This window comes from Gossypium hirsutum, chromosome D12, assembly GCF_007990345.1.
Source record: "Gossypium hirsutum isolate 1008001.06 chromosome D12, Gossypium_hirsutum_v2.1, whole genome shotgun sequence".
NCBI classification, from domain to species: domain Eukaryota; kingdom Viridiplantae; phylum Streptophyta; class Magnoliopsida; order Malvales; family Malvaceae; genus Gossypium; species Gossypium hirsutum.
This window is the reverse complement of record NC_053448.1, coordinates 58,608,012-58,623,820: the sequence shown is the minus strand read 5'-3', so window position 1 is coordinate 58,623,820 and position 15,809 is coordinate 58,608,012. Positions and strand designations below refer to the sequence as shown.

Here is a 15,809-nt window from a genome sequence, read left to right as displayed (position 1 = left end):
ATAATACTCGTATTTAAGATTTTTCAAGAAAATTGAGTCATAACGTATTGGGTTCTAATTTTCTTCGATAAATCTAACAATCGAGAATTACTCTTTAATCAAAAATAAAATGAAAGGTTTGTCGTCGGAAATTCAATATGTTGTGTCCTAATGCATTTGATGTGACGTGTTAATTTATCAAGATAAAGATTTTTTTTTTAAAAATTAAGAAAAGAAATATTCAATGTTTGAGATTTTAAGAGATTGTGCCCTAATGTATTGGACTGCGATTTCTTCATAAATTTTAAACAATTGAATATTCTTTTTAAATTTTATGACGCAAATCTTTTGGACAAACTCATAAACTCATCTTGAAGAAATAAAATATCTTGCCCTAACGCATTGGGTGTGATTCAAAATGAGAGAGTCTTAATAAATAATTTAATTTAATTAAAGATCGTACTTTTAACTCTCGACGTTAAGACATTAATTAATCAATTTGATACCAATTTTTGGGCGTTACAAGAGTACTAATCCTTCTGACTCCCGAACCCGTTTTTCTAAAAACTCGTAGACCAAAACCGTTTTATGTGATCCAATCACACTTTAATAAAAGATTAGTAGCGACTCCAAATTTTCATTAACAACTAATTTTTATTTTTTTTTAAAATAAAAATGATTTCGACACAATTCTCAAGGACATGAGCCTTGAGCATGAAATTCTTGTAATTTGTCGCTAAGTTCTAAAATTATTTCTATTATTGATAAATTCTAAAATTTGTAAATATTATATAATACGTATAAATATATTAAGTTATAGGGTTCAACTTGTAAATTCTGGTACAGTCTAACCCATCTTAACAGATGGAAGGAAAAAAGAAGAGAGAAACACCATCGTAATAGATTTTATTGGTAAAAACATTTAACTTTATTCACTCAAAGCCTGAGGTAACGAAGCCCAAAACATCAGCCAAGCAGTTTCTTTATATCCTTCTGCAAATATCAACTGAAATCAATTAGGAGCTTTGATCATTGAATGGTGTGATGGGTATAAATGAACCAAAAGAAAAGGCAAAAATGGAGGTGGTTTACCTCGATGCTAATAGGGGAAGTAGTGGGGGCATAACGATCCACAACATGTCCGTCTTTATCCACCAGGAACTTGGCAAAATTCCACTTGATGTCGTCCCCCAGAAGTCCACCCAGAGCTCCACCTTTGCTAGCCTTCAGGAATTTGTATATCGGAGCTGCGTTCTCGCCATTCACATCCACCTGCAATCCATTGAAATGAAGTCAACTCCAACATGCCTAAAACCATGTGGACATGAGGAGAAGAGCTCGTTATCTTAATGTCATTGAAGCCTTTACAAAGGCTTGCACACCATATTATCACATAGGCAACCGGAATAAGGAGTTTTGCAGACCCAAAAAGACTAGTTATTAAGCTAAGAAACATTAACTATATAAAGTACAATTAGCAACTTCATTCATATAAAGTCAAAAGGATATATACCTTATCAAATATGGGGTATTCAGCTTTAAAGCGAGTGCAAGCAAACTCCAAGATTTCTTCATTGTTCCCTGGCTCCTGACCCCCAAACTGGTTACATGGAAATGCCAGAATCTCGAAACCTGACCCGACAAACCAGCAAATCAAATAATCAAATGGCAGTTCCATGATACTTCAAGTGCTGTCTACACCTCACTTCACTGAAATCAACTAAAGGCTCATGAATGGTCCTCAGAAACAAGAAGCTACAAGGATGCTAAAACAAACCTTGATCTTTATATTTCTCATACAATTTACTCAGCTCAGTGTAGTTGGAGTTGGTCAAGCCACTGCATCAACATTTTAAGCACCAAATTCAAAACTGTCCAGAAATTAAAGCTAAAAATCCAACAAGTAGGCCAAAGAAAAGCATAATCTAAATGTGCAATCAATCCACTATATCCTTGTTACACAAAATTGAAATTAGAGGTACCATTGAGATGCAACATTGACAATCAAGAGGACCTTGCCCTTGTAAATGCTTAAATCGACGTCATTTCCTTTTGCATCCTGAAGAACCAAACCCATATCTTAGGGGGGGGGGGGAGGGCTGATTGAAAATTGAATCAAAGACAAAACTAAATTTGAATCAAATAAACTTCGTCTGTGGGGGTAAAATTTATACCCAAAACCAACCTTAACAGTGAAGTCATGAACTGACCCCTTGGAGGACTCAGCAGCCATAGTATGATCAAATCTCAAACTACCCACGAGAGACCTTGGAGACCCTGTTTTGATCGAGTGAGATACCAGATAAACTGGTGAAATCTGTGGAAAACTCAAAAGGGTTTGGTTGAAACTCGGTGAGGAACGCTTTCCTAAAAGTAGAGAAGCAGACACAGCAAGTGCACTTAGATTTCGTCGAACGAGCATATTTCAAGTAAAACAGGAATCTTTTGGAGCCTTGTGAAAAATCTTGGCCAGGTGGTGGGGGTTAGTAGGATTGTGAAGATGGTGTCTACACGTGGACTTTTCATCTCTTAACACGTATGATAAATCAGGGCCATCTGTCGAGTCGTTGAATACGGAGAAGTGAGTAAGGATCAGGATCTCTTGCAGCAGAGAATACGTAATGGAGGCAGCCAATTTAGCAACTTTCTGTGGTTCTCCAGAAGGGATTTTCGATACAAGGAAGCTATGTGTGGATGAAAACACTATTCGATCTTGTTAAGCAGTTTAGATTCTTAAATGTGACATTTATGATATAAATGGAAAGTGATATATGCTCAAATACGTGTAGAACTAGATAAATGGTCGAAAAGATAACATAAAACCCAGTCCTAGAATTCATTCGATTCCATTCACATTGTTAAGGAAAATGCGTCTTTGAAACTTTTCAAGCTGGGCATTTGAGTCCCCATAGACCAGAATAGTTAATGGTTTTTCACTATAGAGCACTTTATCAAATAACTGTAAAACATTCGCTTGTAATAAGGTCAATGACATGAACATGACAGCTCTGAATGTTGATACAGTTGAGCTTCAGGAGCCAGCTAGTTCATATATCTGTGTAAGTCAAATAGCTAGAATTTGGTTATTTCTATTTTTGGTTTAAAGTAAAAACTTCTTTATGACAAGCGACCATATGGGATTTTTGTAGCCTTTTTAATGATTAAGGTACAGTTTTTTCAGCAGGCATTTTGGCTGCTTGGTGTACCCTATAGAGATCTGCTAGTGGTAGGGTAGGGGGACCAAAATACGATGCAAAAGTGCAAAACCCTTAGAGCAAGGGCAACAAATAATATCCATTAGTGATACTGATCAAGCAACACAGCTTTTGAGAATGAAAATTTGCAACAATAGATACTAGAGTTAGGACAACAGTATAAATCTAACCATAGGACTTGCAGTATAAACCATAGGTAAAACATGTATCGTGTTTATACAAGCTAATAATTGCTTATCATCTGGAAATAAGTACTTGGTAATACGGTTTTCCCTCACATTCTAGAAACCAACGGCTTTTTCATGTTGGATCCGCCTTCATTTTTTGCTGCCTTTAATCGCTGATGTTGTTGTCTTTCTTTGGCCAGCATGATCACTCTATGTACTTCATCAAAGTGAGGATTTGTGGCATTTCTTGTGTTCTCAATCCATTGCTGCACTTTCTTGTGCGGACCCAATAACCTAGTGCGATCCTTCTCATCCAAAACCTACATCCAATAAACTTTTATCAAATTTCAATGTCTTTCAAAAGATTCTGAGATTAGCAATCAATCTTGAAGTGGTAATTTATAGAAACAAAAACTTTTGTCACTGAATAACATATACCGGAGTGGTGTAGGTCACGGGATGCACTGCAAGTAATAAAATATATGTTGGGTTTGAGCAGAAAGGCAAATCTCAGGACTAGTCTTGAGCTCTGTTTTAAAACAGATGAAACATGACAATCTTTTCTGCTGAAATGTAGGCAGACAAGTCTATAAAACTAAAACTTGCACTAGTGCGACCCCATTTTATGATGCTTATAAAGGATATGGTCCTAAAAAGTACACAACGGGGAGATCCAAGAAACAATCTATGTAGTGGAAAAAAGGCTAAGGTTGTTGTTGAGATGATTATGGTGATGAGTGGTAGCACATGAGTGTCTTTAAGGAAAAAGGTAATATAAGGAGGACAATCCTGAACCTATATCACAATATATTATGTTCCACCAGAGAAGGCACCAACAAAATATTGAAATTTGGACAAAAAATCAAGTCACAAAAAGGTACCTCAAGTTGCATTAACTCGCAAACAAGGCTAAGATCTGCTATGGATGGTTGGTTCCCGCCTAGCAAAAAACGTCCATTACCCTTGAGCCAAAAGGACTCTAGCTTCGAAAGAGATGAGGACAGAATTATCTCAGCTTCAGCAGCTGCTTGTGGATTCAATGGACGGCCAAGTATAGGTGCAATTGTAGTATTGAAAACATATGGGGCTGAAAAGAGAATCATCGAGTTCAAACGCCTATCTTACCCAAGGAAGGGAACATTTATATGCATAACAACATAGCCAAGCATATGTCATAGGAGATGATGCAACCACATAGACGACGAAAAGTGAATTTGAGTTGCACACACAGTCAAGCACAATCATTTATTGATGTGAAGATGCCAAAACTAAAGAATGGAAGGAATTTAGCATCCTGATAGTCTAATATTGTAATTAAGGGAAAAGAAGTGCACAAATCTGATGCTTGAAATGCCAATCCAGAGAAAATGTTGTTATAGTAATGGGATTGATCCAGAAGGGGTAACAACATGTCATAAAGCAAGAATTGTGATAAAAGCAATATTGTCCTACACTATCAATCACCATTCATTAATCATTTAAATAGTTTGATTCTTTTCGGTGTTAATTATACACCTGCACCACGACGTAAGTTGGAGTGATGCCAATCCAACACCGAGTGTATCTTACTTCTCTTGAAAACATCAGCTGGATACCTTAAAACACGGATGAGCAAATTTGTTAAGAATTGAGTTGCAGATCAAACTGAACGTGGAATGTGCCAAAAATACATTTGAAAATCATGTGGTTAGAATTAGAAACCACATAAGTTCAAGTAAAACAATAATCCAGAGCACATAGACATCAGCAAGTAAGTCAGATGTCATAAGATCCTTCTAGCATTAACACTGTATAACACTGTGCCATTGATATACCACTTATGTTATTCAACTATCCATGTGAAAATAGTGATGTAGCACTGTATGTAAGTAATAGTATAAAGAAGCTTAGCAAGGAACTCCAAAAAGTAAGCATGGAAGAAATTGTATCAAAAGACACTATCCCTATCCATAGAATGTAAGCTGAAAGAGAAAGCAACTGCACTTACCAATGGTCTGCAACTCCAGGAAATGCGCAAGCAAGATAGATAAGAATGGCATGGCTGCAAAAATTTATATATTCTGAATATGTAGGAAACCTTTGAAATGAGGGGGATAAAGCAAGGGGTAAACTAAATACTCTTCAAATACCTCTCAAACAACTTAAATCTTCCATCAGCAATGGCAGGCAGCTGTTTCATGGGATTTATTTCTGCAGCAAAATCATTGGAATAATTTCATGACACTAATAATTAATTATAGCTCGAATGGTGAATTAATTAAGAATGAAACAATACCCGCGAATTCAGGAGTTAAATGCTGACCCTTCGAGATATGTACTTTGATCTCCTCATAGTCTATACCATTTACCCTAAATATACAAAAAGGAAAAAAAGAACAATTTTGAAGAAAGAGAAAAACACCCAGAATCAGATAGTTGAAAATCAGTAAAAGAAATTAAATTTACTTGCAGAAGATGATGACAGCACGAGATGGCTGAGACATTCGATCTGCATATACTTTGAGCTTCATTTCCCCCCCCCTTTTATTTCTATCTATTTTGGGTTTCTGCCTTTGTTTCTTTACCCTCCTCTCTCCCCTCTCACCTGCTGCCTTATTGGGATTGGCTATGGATAAGAGTTGGTATTTGCTTTTGTCCTTTACTAACAAGCTTAGTCCAAAGCGTCGTCGTATGATATCTACCGAATTACATTAAGGTATCTCTAAGCAGATCTAGGCTTCCTTTGGTTTGCTTCAGCACGTCAGCAAGTGCAGTTGAGGGTGTGAATCTCACTGCTATGGTCTTTGGTTCAGCATAGCAGTTCACTGAGAAGTAATCTCACCATGCTGGATAGCTAATTTTCTACTGGAGATTTCAACAGCAATTAAAAATTAAGGGTGCTATTGTATTTTTAACAAACAAAAAGTACAATTATTTTATTTATTATTTTACCATTTTATCCTTGAAAACTAAATAATATTTATCATTGTTATAAAAAAATATTTAACTATAAAAATTAAAAATAATTATCATTTTATCTAGTAAATAATTTAAATTGATTATATAATTTATTAAAATATTAAAAGATATATTTTAATATTTATTAAATGAATTTATAAATTCACATATTTTAATAATTTTAAAAAAATAAAATAATTTTAAAAAATTCTATTATATATCAATTCTAATCTAATGTCCTTAATAGTCATTTTTTATTCTCACCTCACCACTACAACTGCGTTTGAATTCAAGCACACATTTCACCATTATTTTTAATCTCACCACTACATTATCTAATCTCACCGCTACAGTAATTAATCTCACCGCCACCGCTATTTTTAACCTCACCGAAGATAAAACACCGCCTATCCAAACTCACCCCTAATCTCATTAACATTTCCGTCTCAGGCTTTCGGCATTTGCTTACTCTGTCAAAGTCATATTTTATAAGTCGTTAAAGTTTTAATCTTTATCTTCCTTTTTAAAGTTTATGGCTTCATTCTCCACCTTTTCTTTCATTATCCATTAGACCCAGTTTACAGTAGCCAAATTCCAAGTGTTTGCATCAATAATTTTGCATCCTTTTAGTTTGGGTAGTTGACAACGGGACTTCCGTATTTACAGTTATATTTCTTAATTGGATGTTGCTTTAGCCAGATTATAGCTTCTGAAATTGTTTGGTTTGTTCCTGTTTCTCCCAAATTTGGAATTGAAGTGTTGGATTCAGTGGCTTAAAGATGGAAGTAAACAAGGAGAAGTATGCTGCTGATCTCTCTATCCAAGAAGCACGGGCGCGCTCGGTTCTTTCATACACAAAACTCCACTTCTGACCTAAGAGTCTCTGCATGCTATTTCTGGAAGGAGGCTGTTCTTCAAGTGTGAATGTTTTCAAAAGGGGTAAAGGGAATCATCTCTTACTTGTTTTCATCTTATTCTCCAAATTAACACTCTTCTATGAGTTGCTTAACAGGGGAGTATCCATATTCAGAGGTGCTCGCAATGCTATATTTTCACTTGATGATCAGCAGGCTGGTAAGGGAGCTGTAACTCTTAGCAGGTTTACTTAAAACCCATCTATGATCCATGTATACCCTTCATTATGTTTCCTTCCCTGGCTATTTAATTGGGTTAGACCTGATCACATCCTCCAAAATTAGTGGTAACCATGCTGCAGAATTGGCATTGGCTGCAAAGTTACGCACCGAAGACTGCTCCACAGTGCAAAGTTCAGAGTGTGGTACGGTGGTCAGGTTATATGGAGTGAGCCAACGATGCAGTCAAAGGAGGAAACTGCAACCAATGTGTTGCAAGAAACTGGGGCAGCTCTAATACATGCACATGATGATGGGCGCATTATAAGGTAGTACATTTAACACTTCTAAGCTGTGAATGCTGTAATTTAATGTTATAACGGGGAATTAGTTGATATGGAAATCTTTTTCAGTGGGCAGGGTACCGTATCCTTGGAGCTTTTAGAGCAAGCTCCTCATATGGACACTAAAAGAGTTCCCATCAGTGGTTTACGTTGCAGAGTTTTTTTCTGTCAATTTTATGGTTATTATTCTTGCATGATTAATCACCTTTTTGTCGTTTTTTTTTGTGAGTTTTTTCTTCTCAAGTACAAATGGTTTCTGAAAATCTGCAGGAAGTGGCTTGATATCAGGGGTGGCATTGGCTGCCAAGTCTTTCAATCCTGCCATTTGAGTTTTGGCTGCTGAACCAAAGGGAGCAAATGATGCAGCTCAATCAAAAGTGGCGTTAGAATGTAACCTTACCTGAAACAAACACAGTTGCTGATGGCCTGAGAGCTTTCCTTGGTGAATTCACCTGGTAAATTCATTCCCATGGTGTCTTATTGATGTGTGAAGGATATATTCACTGTATGTAGATGTTCTCTTTTATCAGTTAGTGCACTAGCTATCAGCAAACAGCACTGTGTCTTAGCTTTCAGTAAGTCTCATTCTATGCCTTATGATTGATTAGGCCCATAGAACGTAATAACAGTGGACGATACAGAAACAATCAAAGCAATGAGACTCTGCTATGAAATCCTTAAAGTTGCAGTTGAACCAAGTGGAGCCATAGGGCTTGCAGGTGCCTTATCTGATAGCTTCAGGAACAACCCTGCCTGGAAGGAATGCAACCAAATAGGAATTATACTTTCAGGAGGTAATGTAGATCTTGGAAGTGCTGTGGAATTCATTTAGCAAATGAAATTTACCATTGTTATTGCTACTCCTATTTAAAACTTTTTTTTCCCTTTTAAATTTAAGTTTGATCTCGAAATGCTGATATGTAAACCAACTACTTTGGTGGCAACTATTAATCCTAGTATGATGATATGTCATTCAACCATCCATGCAAATAGAGATGTAGCACTGTAAATTAGTATAAAGAAGCTGAGCAAGGAACTCCAACAAATAAGCATGGAAGAAATTCAATATCAACAGACGCTACTATCGCTGTCAATACTCTCCGAAAGAGAAAGAAACTGCACTTACCAATAGTCTGCAACTCCAGGAAACGCATAAGCAAGATAGATATGAATGGCATGGCTGCAAAAATTATATATACTGAATATGTAGGAAACCTTTGAAATGAGGGGAAAAAGCAAGGGGTACATGAAATACTCTTTAAATACCTCTCAAACAACTTAAATCTTCCATCAGCAATGGCAGGCAGCTTTTGCATGAGATTTATTGCTGCAACAAAATCATTGGAATAAAAACTGAACATGTCCAGTTTCCTATAAATAATTTCGTAACACTAATTAATTGATTAATTTGAAAGGTGAAATAATTAAGAATGAAAGAATACCTTCGTCGAACAAAAAAAAAAAAAGAATACCTTCGAATTCAGGAGTTAGATGCTGACCCTTTGGGATATGGACTTTGATCTCCTCATAGTCTATACCATTTACCCTAAATATACAAAAAAAGAAAAAAGGAATAACTTTGAAGAAAGGGAAAAAAACACCCAGAATCAAATAGTAGTTGAAAATAAGTAAAAGGATTGAAATTTACTTGCAGAAGAAGACTACAGCACGAGATGGCTGAGACATTTTATCTGCATATACGTTGAGCTTCATCTTTTTTTTCTTTTTCTTCTAACGATTCTGGGTTTCTGCCTTTGTGTTTTTCGTTTATTTCCGCCCCTCCTATTTGGGATGGACTATGGATAAGAGTTGGTCTTTAGGCTTTAGCCATTTTACATTTCCCATGAGTGCAGAAAAAGAATGATTTAATCCTCGTCCAAAGCGTCGTCGTATGATCCCTAGCTAATTACATTGATAGCATCTCTAATTTAATCTCTCATTGACATTTCCGTTTCTGGCTTTGGGCATTTGCTTACTCTCTCTCACCAGTTTTGTAAAATCAGAACAAATAAGAAAACAGCACTCAAGTTTGTATCTTTCTCCAAGTCATATTCTGTAAGTTGTTAAAGTTTTAATCTTTATCCTCCATTCTTAATGTTTATGGATTCATCCTCCTCCTTTCCTTTCATTTTACAGTAGACCCATTATACAGTTGCTAAAATCCAAGTGTTTGCATCAATAAATTTGCATCCTTTTTAGTTTGGTTAGTTGACAATGGGACTTCTGTATTTACAGTTACATTTGTTAATTGGATGTTGCTTTAGCCAGATTGTAGCTTCTGAAATTGTTTGGTTTGTTCCTGTTTCTCCCAAATTTGGAATTGAAGTGTTGGATTCAGTGGCTTAAAGATGGAAGTAAACAAGGAGAAGTATGCTGCTGATCTCTCCTCTATCAAAGAAGCACGGGCGCGCATCAGTTCTTTCATACACAAAACTCCACTTATGACCTCGGAGTCCCTGGATGCTATTTCTGGAAGGAGGCTGTTCTTCAAGTGTGAATGTTTCCAAAAGGGGTAAAAGGAATCATTATTTACTTGTTTTCATCTTATTCTCCAAATTAAGACTGTTCTATGTGTTGCTTAACAGGGGAGCATTCAAATTCAGAGGTGCTTGCAATGCTATATTTTCACTTGATGATCAGCAGGCTGCTAAGGGAGTTGTAACTCATAGCAGGTTTACTTGAAACACATCCATGATCTATACCCTTCATTATGTTTCCTTTCCCTTGCTGTTTAATTGGGTTATATCTGATCACATCCTTCAAAATTAGTGGTAACCATGCTGCAGCGTTGGCATTGGCTGCAAAGTTACGTGGGATCACTTCATATATAGTTATACCGAAGAATGCTCCGCAGTGCAAAGTTCAGCATGTTGTGCGTTATGGTGGTCAGGTTATATGGAGTGAGACAACAATCAAGTCGAGGGAGGAAACTGCAACCACGGTGCAGCAAGAAACTGGGGCTGCTCTTATACATCCATATAATGATGGGCGCATTATAAGGTAATACATTGAACATTTCTAAGCCGAGATACTGTAATTTAATGTTATATCGGTGAATTAATTGATACGGAAATCTGTTTCAGTGGGCAGGGTACCATATCCTTGGAGCTTTTAGAGCAAGCCCCTCATATAGACACTATAATAGTTCCCATCAGTGGTTTGTGTTGCAGCCTTTTTTCTGTTATTATTCCTGCATGGTCGATCACCTTTTTTTGTTTTTTTGCGAGTTTTTTCTTCTCAACTACAAATGGTTTTTGAAAATATGCAGGAGGTGGCTTGATATCAGGGGTGGCATTGGCTGCCAAGTCTATCAATCCTGCCATTCGAGTTTTGGCCGCTGAACCAAAGGGAGCAAATGATGCAGCTCAATCAAAAGCAGCCGGTAGAATTGTAACCTTACCTGAAACAAATACGGTTGCTGATGGCCTGAGAGCTTTCCTTGGTGAATTCACCTGGTAAATTCATTTTCATGGTGTCTTATTGATGTGTGAAGGATATATTCCCTGTTTGTAGATGTTTTCTTTTATCAGTTAGTGCACTAGCTATCTGCACACAGCACTGTGTCTTAGCTTTCAGGAACTACACATATTTACTTATTAGTCCACAAATTTCAGTAAGTCTCATTCTATGCCTTATGATTGATTAGGCCCATAGTACGTGATCTTGTCGACGACGTAATAACAGTAGACGATACTGAAATAATCAAAGCAATGAGACTCTGCTATGAGATCCTTAAAGTTGCAGTTGAACCAAGTGGAGCCATAGGCCTAGCAGCTGTCTTATCTGATAGCTTCAGGACCAACCCTGCCTGGAAGGACTGCAACCAAATAGGAATTATACTTTCAGGAGGTAATGTAGATCTTGAAGTGCTGTGGAATTCATTTAGCAAATGAAATTTACCATTGTGATTGCTACTCCTATTTAAACCTTTTTTCCTTTTAAACTTCGCTTTGATCTCTAAATGCTGATGTGAAATCCAATTACTTTGGTTGCAACTATTATTAATCCTAGTACTCACAATCTTTACATGGACAATCAAATGTGAGATTAGCATTAACAGAGAAAACTGAGAATTGTGGTCAAAACTGAAATTTGTATGAGAATATTTGTGGAGACAGTAAAGAATCAAGGGAAAATTAACAATAAAGTGATCCAAAACACCAGAAACAGGCCATTTATTGGGAGGTAGAATCAACAGAGTTCCAAATACCCAAAAATACCCCTACAGGCTGCAAGAACCCAATGGTGCAACCGTGCAAGCTTCTTCCATCTATTTTAGGCCTCTTCCTGTTTCTCTTACTCCTCCATCCCCATTTGATAGCATAGCTGAAGGTACCATTATTTAAGGATTCTACAACTGATCCACCTTAATCTGTCTGAATGATCCGGCCGATTCAATGGAAGCCAGACCTGTCTGAAATCACCACTTTATTTATCTATAGTCCCCTTTATAAATTGATGGATCTTGGTCTTAATCTTGGTTTCAATCGAACCATAGTTGACTCGACAAATTCACTCGATCCAAGTTTATTTGATTGATCGGGGGTATTCTTCCATGTTGCTGTAAAGGGTTCAGCCATGTATTTCTTAAATTTGGACATAAACCAAAAGTATAGTTGTCTAGATTCATCATGACAAAAAGAAAACGAGAAAAAACCAGGCATCAACTACTGCTTGTTGAGACTTTCCCAATAACCTTTCTCCCATTTCTTCACTTGCAATATTGAGTTATTTTTTCTTCTGAGAAATACTGCAAGAGCTCGAGTGTCATAAGGAGGTGGCAAGGTACACGGATTTGTGATTGAAGGACCTTTCACCAATGATTCCATCATGAACTTCTTTTTTCGCCCTTCGAGCCCTTCTGCTTGACAAGCCATTACCTCTGAGCACAACTCCATGGCTCCTTCAGGTATTCTTGGCTTAAATTTCAACAACTTGGCATACTCATTTAACAAATGATACATGTAATCATAAATGTAGTCCATTTTTAGCTGCTCCTGCATAAAGCTACTGGCTGCTTTTCCTATTTCATGTGCCTGCCAAATCCATTAATATTCTATCAGGTTTAACAAAGGCAATGCCAAAATACAACATCACATAATTCAAATATTAAGTACAATTGGTACCTTCTTTTTGTGATTGTTGCCCCAGTCCACAGCAAACTTAAGGGATCTGCATTTGTCATCATTCCTTATAGGCCAGTAATGCTCCACAGGCTGCATGCTTCTCATGAAGAAATCATAGAACTCAGGCTGTACAATCAATGTAACAGAATCACAGGCCAGAATGTATTTTTCACTAACAGACCATGCATACCCTTCAATGTAGATCTTGTACCTGCATAAACACCAAAGAAAAAGATTTACAAATTGATAGCTAAAGAGTTTACAAGAATGTTGTTCTGGGTCCAGAATTAAACCTATATGTGCATTGATCTGCAACGTTGGATTGTTTAAAACCTTGCTGGCTTTCAAGGATCCAGTCCTGCAAACCAGGCCTGTTAATTTAAAATTTTTTTGAACAAAAGATCAAGGCTTTATGCTGAGAAATGTTAACAAGGATAGCATTTTGATTTCCACCTGGACAAACAGGCGAGCATTCCAGTCCTGTTGACCAGTGACATTGCATTTAAGAAGGTCCTGCCTTTTCTCGTCCACAAATGGATTCCCTTTCCAGTAGGCATATGGTTCCCTATCTATCCATTTCCTCTTCTTTCCCTCTTTAATATCTTTCAATATGCTGTCCCATGGCTTTATATTTATCTCAGCCCTGAAGTACAAAAAAAATACCCCCTTTAGTTAATTAATACAAAATTGTCTTAAAAACACACATGCAGAAAAAATAAGGTTGATTTTGGTTTAATTTTAAACTGACATGGAAATTTATTGAGTGTGTAACTGACATATTCTTTTCTGTTCTGTATGAACAAATGAATAAAAAATAACTAATGAAATTGGGACAAGGAGAAAGCAGGCTCAGCTAATAGTTAAATTCCAAGGCATTTCAAAACTTTACAGGTGTTGTCAGATGCCTAAAAATGGCAGACCACTTGTCAATGAAAAAGGGGACCCCTTTATAAGCATGCAACCGAAACTACCTTTAATACCATTTGGCATTCGAATTACAAGTAGAACTGACGAGTGTGATTTTCTGTATTATACCATGCAAATGGCAACAAAGAGGAAAAACAGGACGGAAAAAAACGACTGGAGATGAGGTTGTAAATTGTAAAAAAAGGGAAGCGTTACCATCCCCAGAAGGACCAATCAGGGAAGACTATATCCAAAGTTTCTTTATCTCCACAGTAGCGAAACAATGGTGGTGGGGCTGTTGCATTCGGTCCTTTGTAGTCCCTTGATTTAATCACCGGCCTATCTTCAGTGTCGAACATGATTTCAAGGTCCGGTAGCTTTCCGGGGTACTTCCTGAGGAGTTGTAAGATGCCCCAGATGGTGAAAACATCTCTTGTTTGAATGGCTTTTCTGAAGTTTTTAACGTAGGCTTTTCCTCCTTTGACTACGAGGTGAAATGTGGCTGTTCTGTTAGCTCTTTCCACCATGTCCCGGGTGATCCCCGATGTTTTCCAGGGCCGTAAATCTTCGTGGATCCATCTGAAATAATCAGGGCAAACAGGGTTTAACGAAGGGTCAATGTCTTCTGCTCGGAATGTCTTGGGGTAATAATTCTTTGGACATGTTTGTGTCTGGTTTTTATTTTTGGTGCATTTCAGTGGGATTTCAATCCTCCGTACTGCAACTTTTGGTTTCTCTGATATTACCACAGTCTTGTCCGTTGAATGCTCGAGAAAAACCCCAGACTGCAAAAAAACAGAAAAAAAAAAAACTCAGCTAAACATGAAGTAAAAACATTTGCAGAACCTAACATGAACTTACAGTGTCAATCCATGAGGAATATGTAACAAAAGCAGCCATGAGAAAAACGGTTAAGACAAGAAAAGCAGTGGTAGTTGGAGTTTTTCTTTTCAATGGAGGAGGCCGCCATGAAGGTTTCTCAAAGAAATGTCTAGCCAGTCCAGATCTCTGCAACATGGATTCCTTACTGAACATTAAAAAAAAAACCAAAGAAAATGCTGCTTCTTTCACCAATTTGTGTGTGATTATTAGTAGAGTAATCTCTTGTTGATGAAGGCAAAGAGGAAGGGTAATGAACAAGTTCCAAGTGAACTGTGGTAAAGATCAATGTGAGTTAAGGTAATGGACAAAAGAAATGTGCAGGAGATAATTGAGAGCGTGAGATAAGAATGAATTTCCTAGATCCCTCCATAAAAAACCCATGGTATCTTCTAGTGGGGGTTTTGCTTAAACGTTAAAATTGTCATAATGGTATTCCGCATTGACAATTGCCCGACGGCTGAAAGCAATTGGAGGTGAGTTGGGGACCATTGGAATTTTCCTATGCACATAATGGCAAATGCTTCTCCATTACTTTTAATTTAAATAATTGGTAAATTTTGGTTTTGGTCTTTTTACCATGCTCAAATATGGAATATAGTCCTTGTATTTTAATATGCTCAAATATGGAGTATAGCCTTTGGGTTAAATTATGCTATTAGCCCCTTACTTTACGAAAATTGTGAATTTAACCTTTATATTTTAATTTGGTTAATGTCAATTTGTATTTTCGAATTGATCAATTTTAATCGTTATACTTTCTAATATTTATCCAAATAGTAACAGCTAAATATGATTGGTTAAATTCAAGTACTAACCTTGTAGTATGTGAACAATTATAGGTTTTTTAGTCTATAATCTCCAATCAGATCATTCCAAGTCATTATACTTTTTAAATTTTAAAATTTCAGTTTTGATGTAAATAATAGTTGTTAATCCATTAACTAGATTTATAATGAGTGCTAAGTGATGTGTGAGCACATATGGTAATATGTTTACCGTATGAGATATTCCAGAAATAGTAAAACTCAATAAATTTAATAGTTATTATTTGGTGATGGTTGAAATTTTAAAATTGAAAAGTACAATAGGTAAAAACGATAAATTTAAAGTATATAGATTAAATTGGTAACTTTTGTAAAATATAGGGACTAATAGTAAAATTTAACCTAACATTTGTATT

The 15,809-nt window shown here is 36.6% G+C and overlaps 4 protein-coding genes and 1 pseudogene across 12 annotated transcripts; 2 read left to right on the top strand and 3 right to left on the bottom strand.

Annotated features, from left to right (window-relative positions):
• Positions 1 to 766: 766 nt before the first annotated feature.
• On the bottom strand, positions 767 to 2,776 carry LOC107947021 (probable phospholipid hydroperoxide glutathione peroxidase). 2 transcript variants are annotated; one of them, XM_041107437.1, is made up of 6 exons: positions 2,165 to 2,776; positions 1,962 to 2,038; positions 1,757 to 1,818; positions 1,493 to 1,611; positions 1,072 to 1,251; positions 767 to 985 (listed from the first exon to the last, which is right to left on the bottom strand). In XM_041107437.1, exons 1-6 carry the CDS (start codon positions 2,399 to 2,401, stop codon positions 908 to 910), a joined length of 753 nt encoding a protein of 250 aa, XP_040963371.1. In that variant the 5' UTR covers positions 2,402 to 2,776; the 3' UTR covers positions 767 to 907. The 2 variants fall into 2 exon arrangements, with proteins under 2 accessions (XP_040963371.1, XP_016737041.1); XM_016881552.2 differs by having other exon boundaries at positions 767 to 972.
• Positions 2,777 to 3,303: 527 nt separating this feature from the next.
• LOC107947020 (glutathione S-transferase T1) lies at positions 3,304 to 9,500 on the bottom strand. Of its 3 annotated transcripts, none has more exons than XM_016881549.2 (7): positions 9,364 to 9,500; positions 9,158 to 9,261; positions 8,982 to 9,042; positions 5,349 to 5,402; positions 4,877 to 4,956; positions 4,243 to 4,448; positions 3,304 to 3,681 (listed from the first exon to the last, which is right to left on the bottom strand). In XM_016881549.2, the coding sequence occupies exons 1-7, from the start codon at positions 9,426 to 9,428 to the stop codon at positions 3,469 to 3,471; spliced, it is 783 nt and encodes a 260-aa protein (XP_016737038.1). In that variant the 5' UTR covers positions 9,429 to 9,500; the 3' UTR covers positions 3,304 to 3,468. The 3 variants fall into 3 exon arrangements, with proteins under 3 accessions (XP_016737038.1, XP_016737040.1, XP_016737039.1); XM_016881551.2 differs by having other exon boundaries at positions 9,188 to 9,261; XM_016881550.2 differs by lacking the exons at positions 8,982 to 9,042; positions 9,158 to 9,261; positions 9,364 to 9,500 and adding exons at positions 5,491 to 5,551; positions 5,637 to 5,710; positions 5,807 to 6,226.
• Positions 7,078 to 8,695, top strand: LOC107947022 (serine racemase-like; annotated as a pseudogene). Its single transcript, XR_005921945.1, has 6 exons — positions 7,078 to 7,237; positions 7,311 to 7,397; positions 7,498 to 7,700; positions 7,785 to 7,894; positions 7,986 to 8,170; positions 8,324 to 8,695. The product of XR_005921945.1 is annotated as a serine racemase-like (transcript).
• Positions 9,501 to 9,503: 3 nt separating the features above from the next.
• LOC107947019 (serine racemase) lies at positions 9,504 to 11,658 on the top strand. Of its 5 annotated transcripts, XM_016881545.2 has the most exons (8): positions 9,504 to 9,770; positions 9,852 to 9,918; positions 10,042 to 10,227; positions 10,301 to 10,387; positions 10,485 to 10,715; positions 10,799 to 10,872; positions 10,984 to 11,170; positions 11,362 to 11,658. In XM_016881545.2, exons 3-8 carry the CDS (start codon positions 10,064 to 10,066, stop codon positions 11,606 to 11,608), a joined length of 990 nt encoding a protein of 329 aa, XP_016737034.2. In that variant the 5' UTR covers positions 9,504 to 9,770; positions 9,852 to 9,918; positions 10,042 to 10,063; the 3' UTR covers positions 11,609 to 11,658. The 5 variants fall into 5 exon arrangements, with proteins under 5 accessions (XP_016737034.2, XP_016737032.2, XP_016737033.2 ...); XM_016881543.2 differs by lacking the exon at positions 9,852 to 9,918 and having other exon boundaries at positions 9,528 to 9,770; XM_016881544.2 differs by lacking the exon at positions 9,852 to 9,918 and having other exon boundaries at positions 9,528 to 9,770; positions 9,984 to 10,227.
• Positions 11,659 to 11,863: 205 nt separating this feature from the next.
• On the bottom strand, positions 11,864 to 15,060 carry LOC107947018 (O-glucosyltransferase rumi). Its single transcript, XM_016881540.2, has 6 exons — positions 14,609 to 15,060; positions 13,964 to 14,532; positions 13,295 to 13,484; positions 13,135 to 13,199; positions 12,842 to 13,052; positions 11,864 to 12,751 (listed from the first exon to the last, which is right to left on the bottom strand). The coding sequence occupies exons 1-6, from the start codon at positions 14,780 to 14,782 to the stop codon at positions 12,383 to 12,385; spliced, it is 1,578 nt and encodes a 525-aa protein (XP_016737029.2). The 5' UTR covers positions 14,783 to 15,060; the 3' UTR covers positions 11,864 to 12,382.
• Positions 15,061 to 15,809: the final 749 nt, after the last annotated feature.

Coding starts and splice junctions, on each gene's coding strand:
- LOC107947020 (XM_016881549.2), bottom strand. CDS start 9,428: ATGAAGCTCAACGTATATGCAGATAAAATGTCTCAGCCATCTCGTGCT. Junction 9,262..9,363: donor GCTGTAGTCTTCTTCTGCAA/GTAAATTTCAAT, acceptor TTGTATATTTAG/GGTAAATGGTATAGACTATG. Junction 4,957..5,348: donor CCTGGAGTTGCAGACCATTG/GTAAGTGCAGTT, acceptor CCGTGTTTTAAG/GTATCCAGCTGATGTTTTCA.
- LOC107947018 (XM_016881540.2), bottom strand. CDS start 14,782: ATGTTCAGTAAGGAATCCATGTTGCAGAGATCTGGACTGGCTAGACAT. Junction 13,485..13,963: donor GATTGGTCCTTCTGGGGATG/GTAACGCTTCCC, acceptor TTTGTACTTCAG/GGCTGAGATAAATATAAAGC. Junction 13,200..13,294: donor ATGCTCGCCTGTTTGTCCAG/GTGGAAATCAAA, acceptor CCTGGTTTGCAG/GACTGGATCCTTGAAAGCCA.
- LOC107947021 (XM_041107437.1), bottom strand. CDS start 2,401: ATGCTCGTTCGACGAAATCTAAGTGCACTTGCTGTGTCTGCTTCTCTA. Junction 2,039..2,164: donor TTCATGACTTCACTGTTAAG/GTTGGTTTTGGG, acceptor TTGGTTCTTCAG/GATGCAAAAGGAAATGACGT. Junction 1,819..1,961: donor GTCAATGTTGCATCTCAATG/GTACCTCTAATT, acceptor ATGTTGATGCAG/TGGCTTGACCAACTCCAACT.
- LOC107947019 (XM_016881545.2), top strand. CDS start 10,064: ATGGAAGTAAACAAGGAGAAGTATGCTGCTGATCTCTCCTCTATCAAA. Junction 10,228..10,300: donor TGTGAATGTTTCCAAAAGGG/GTAAAAGGAATC, acceptor GTTGCTTAACAG/GGGAGCATTCAAATTCAGAG. Junction 10,716..10,798: donor AATGATGGGCGCATTATAAG/GTAATACATTGA, acceptor AATCTGTTTCAG/TGGGCAGGGTACCATATCCT.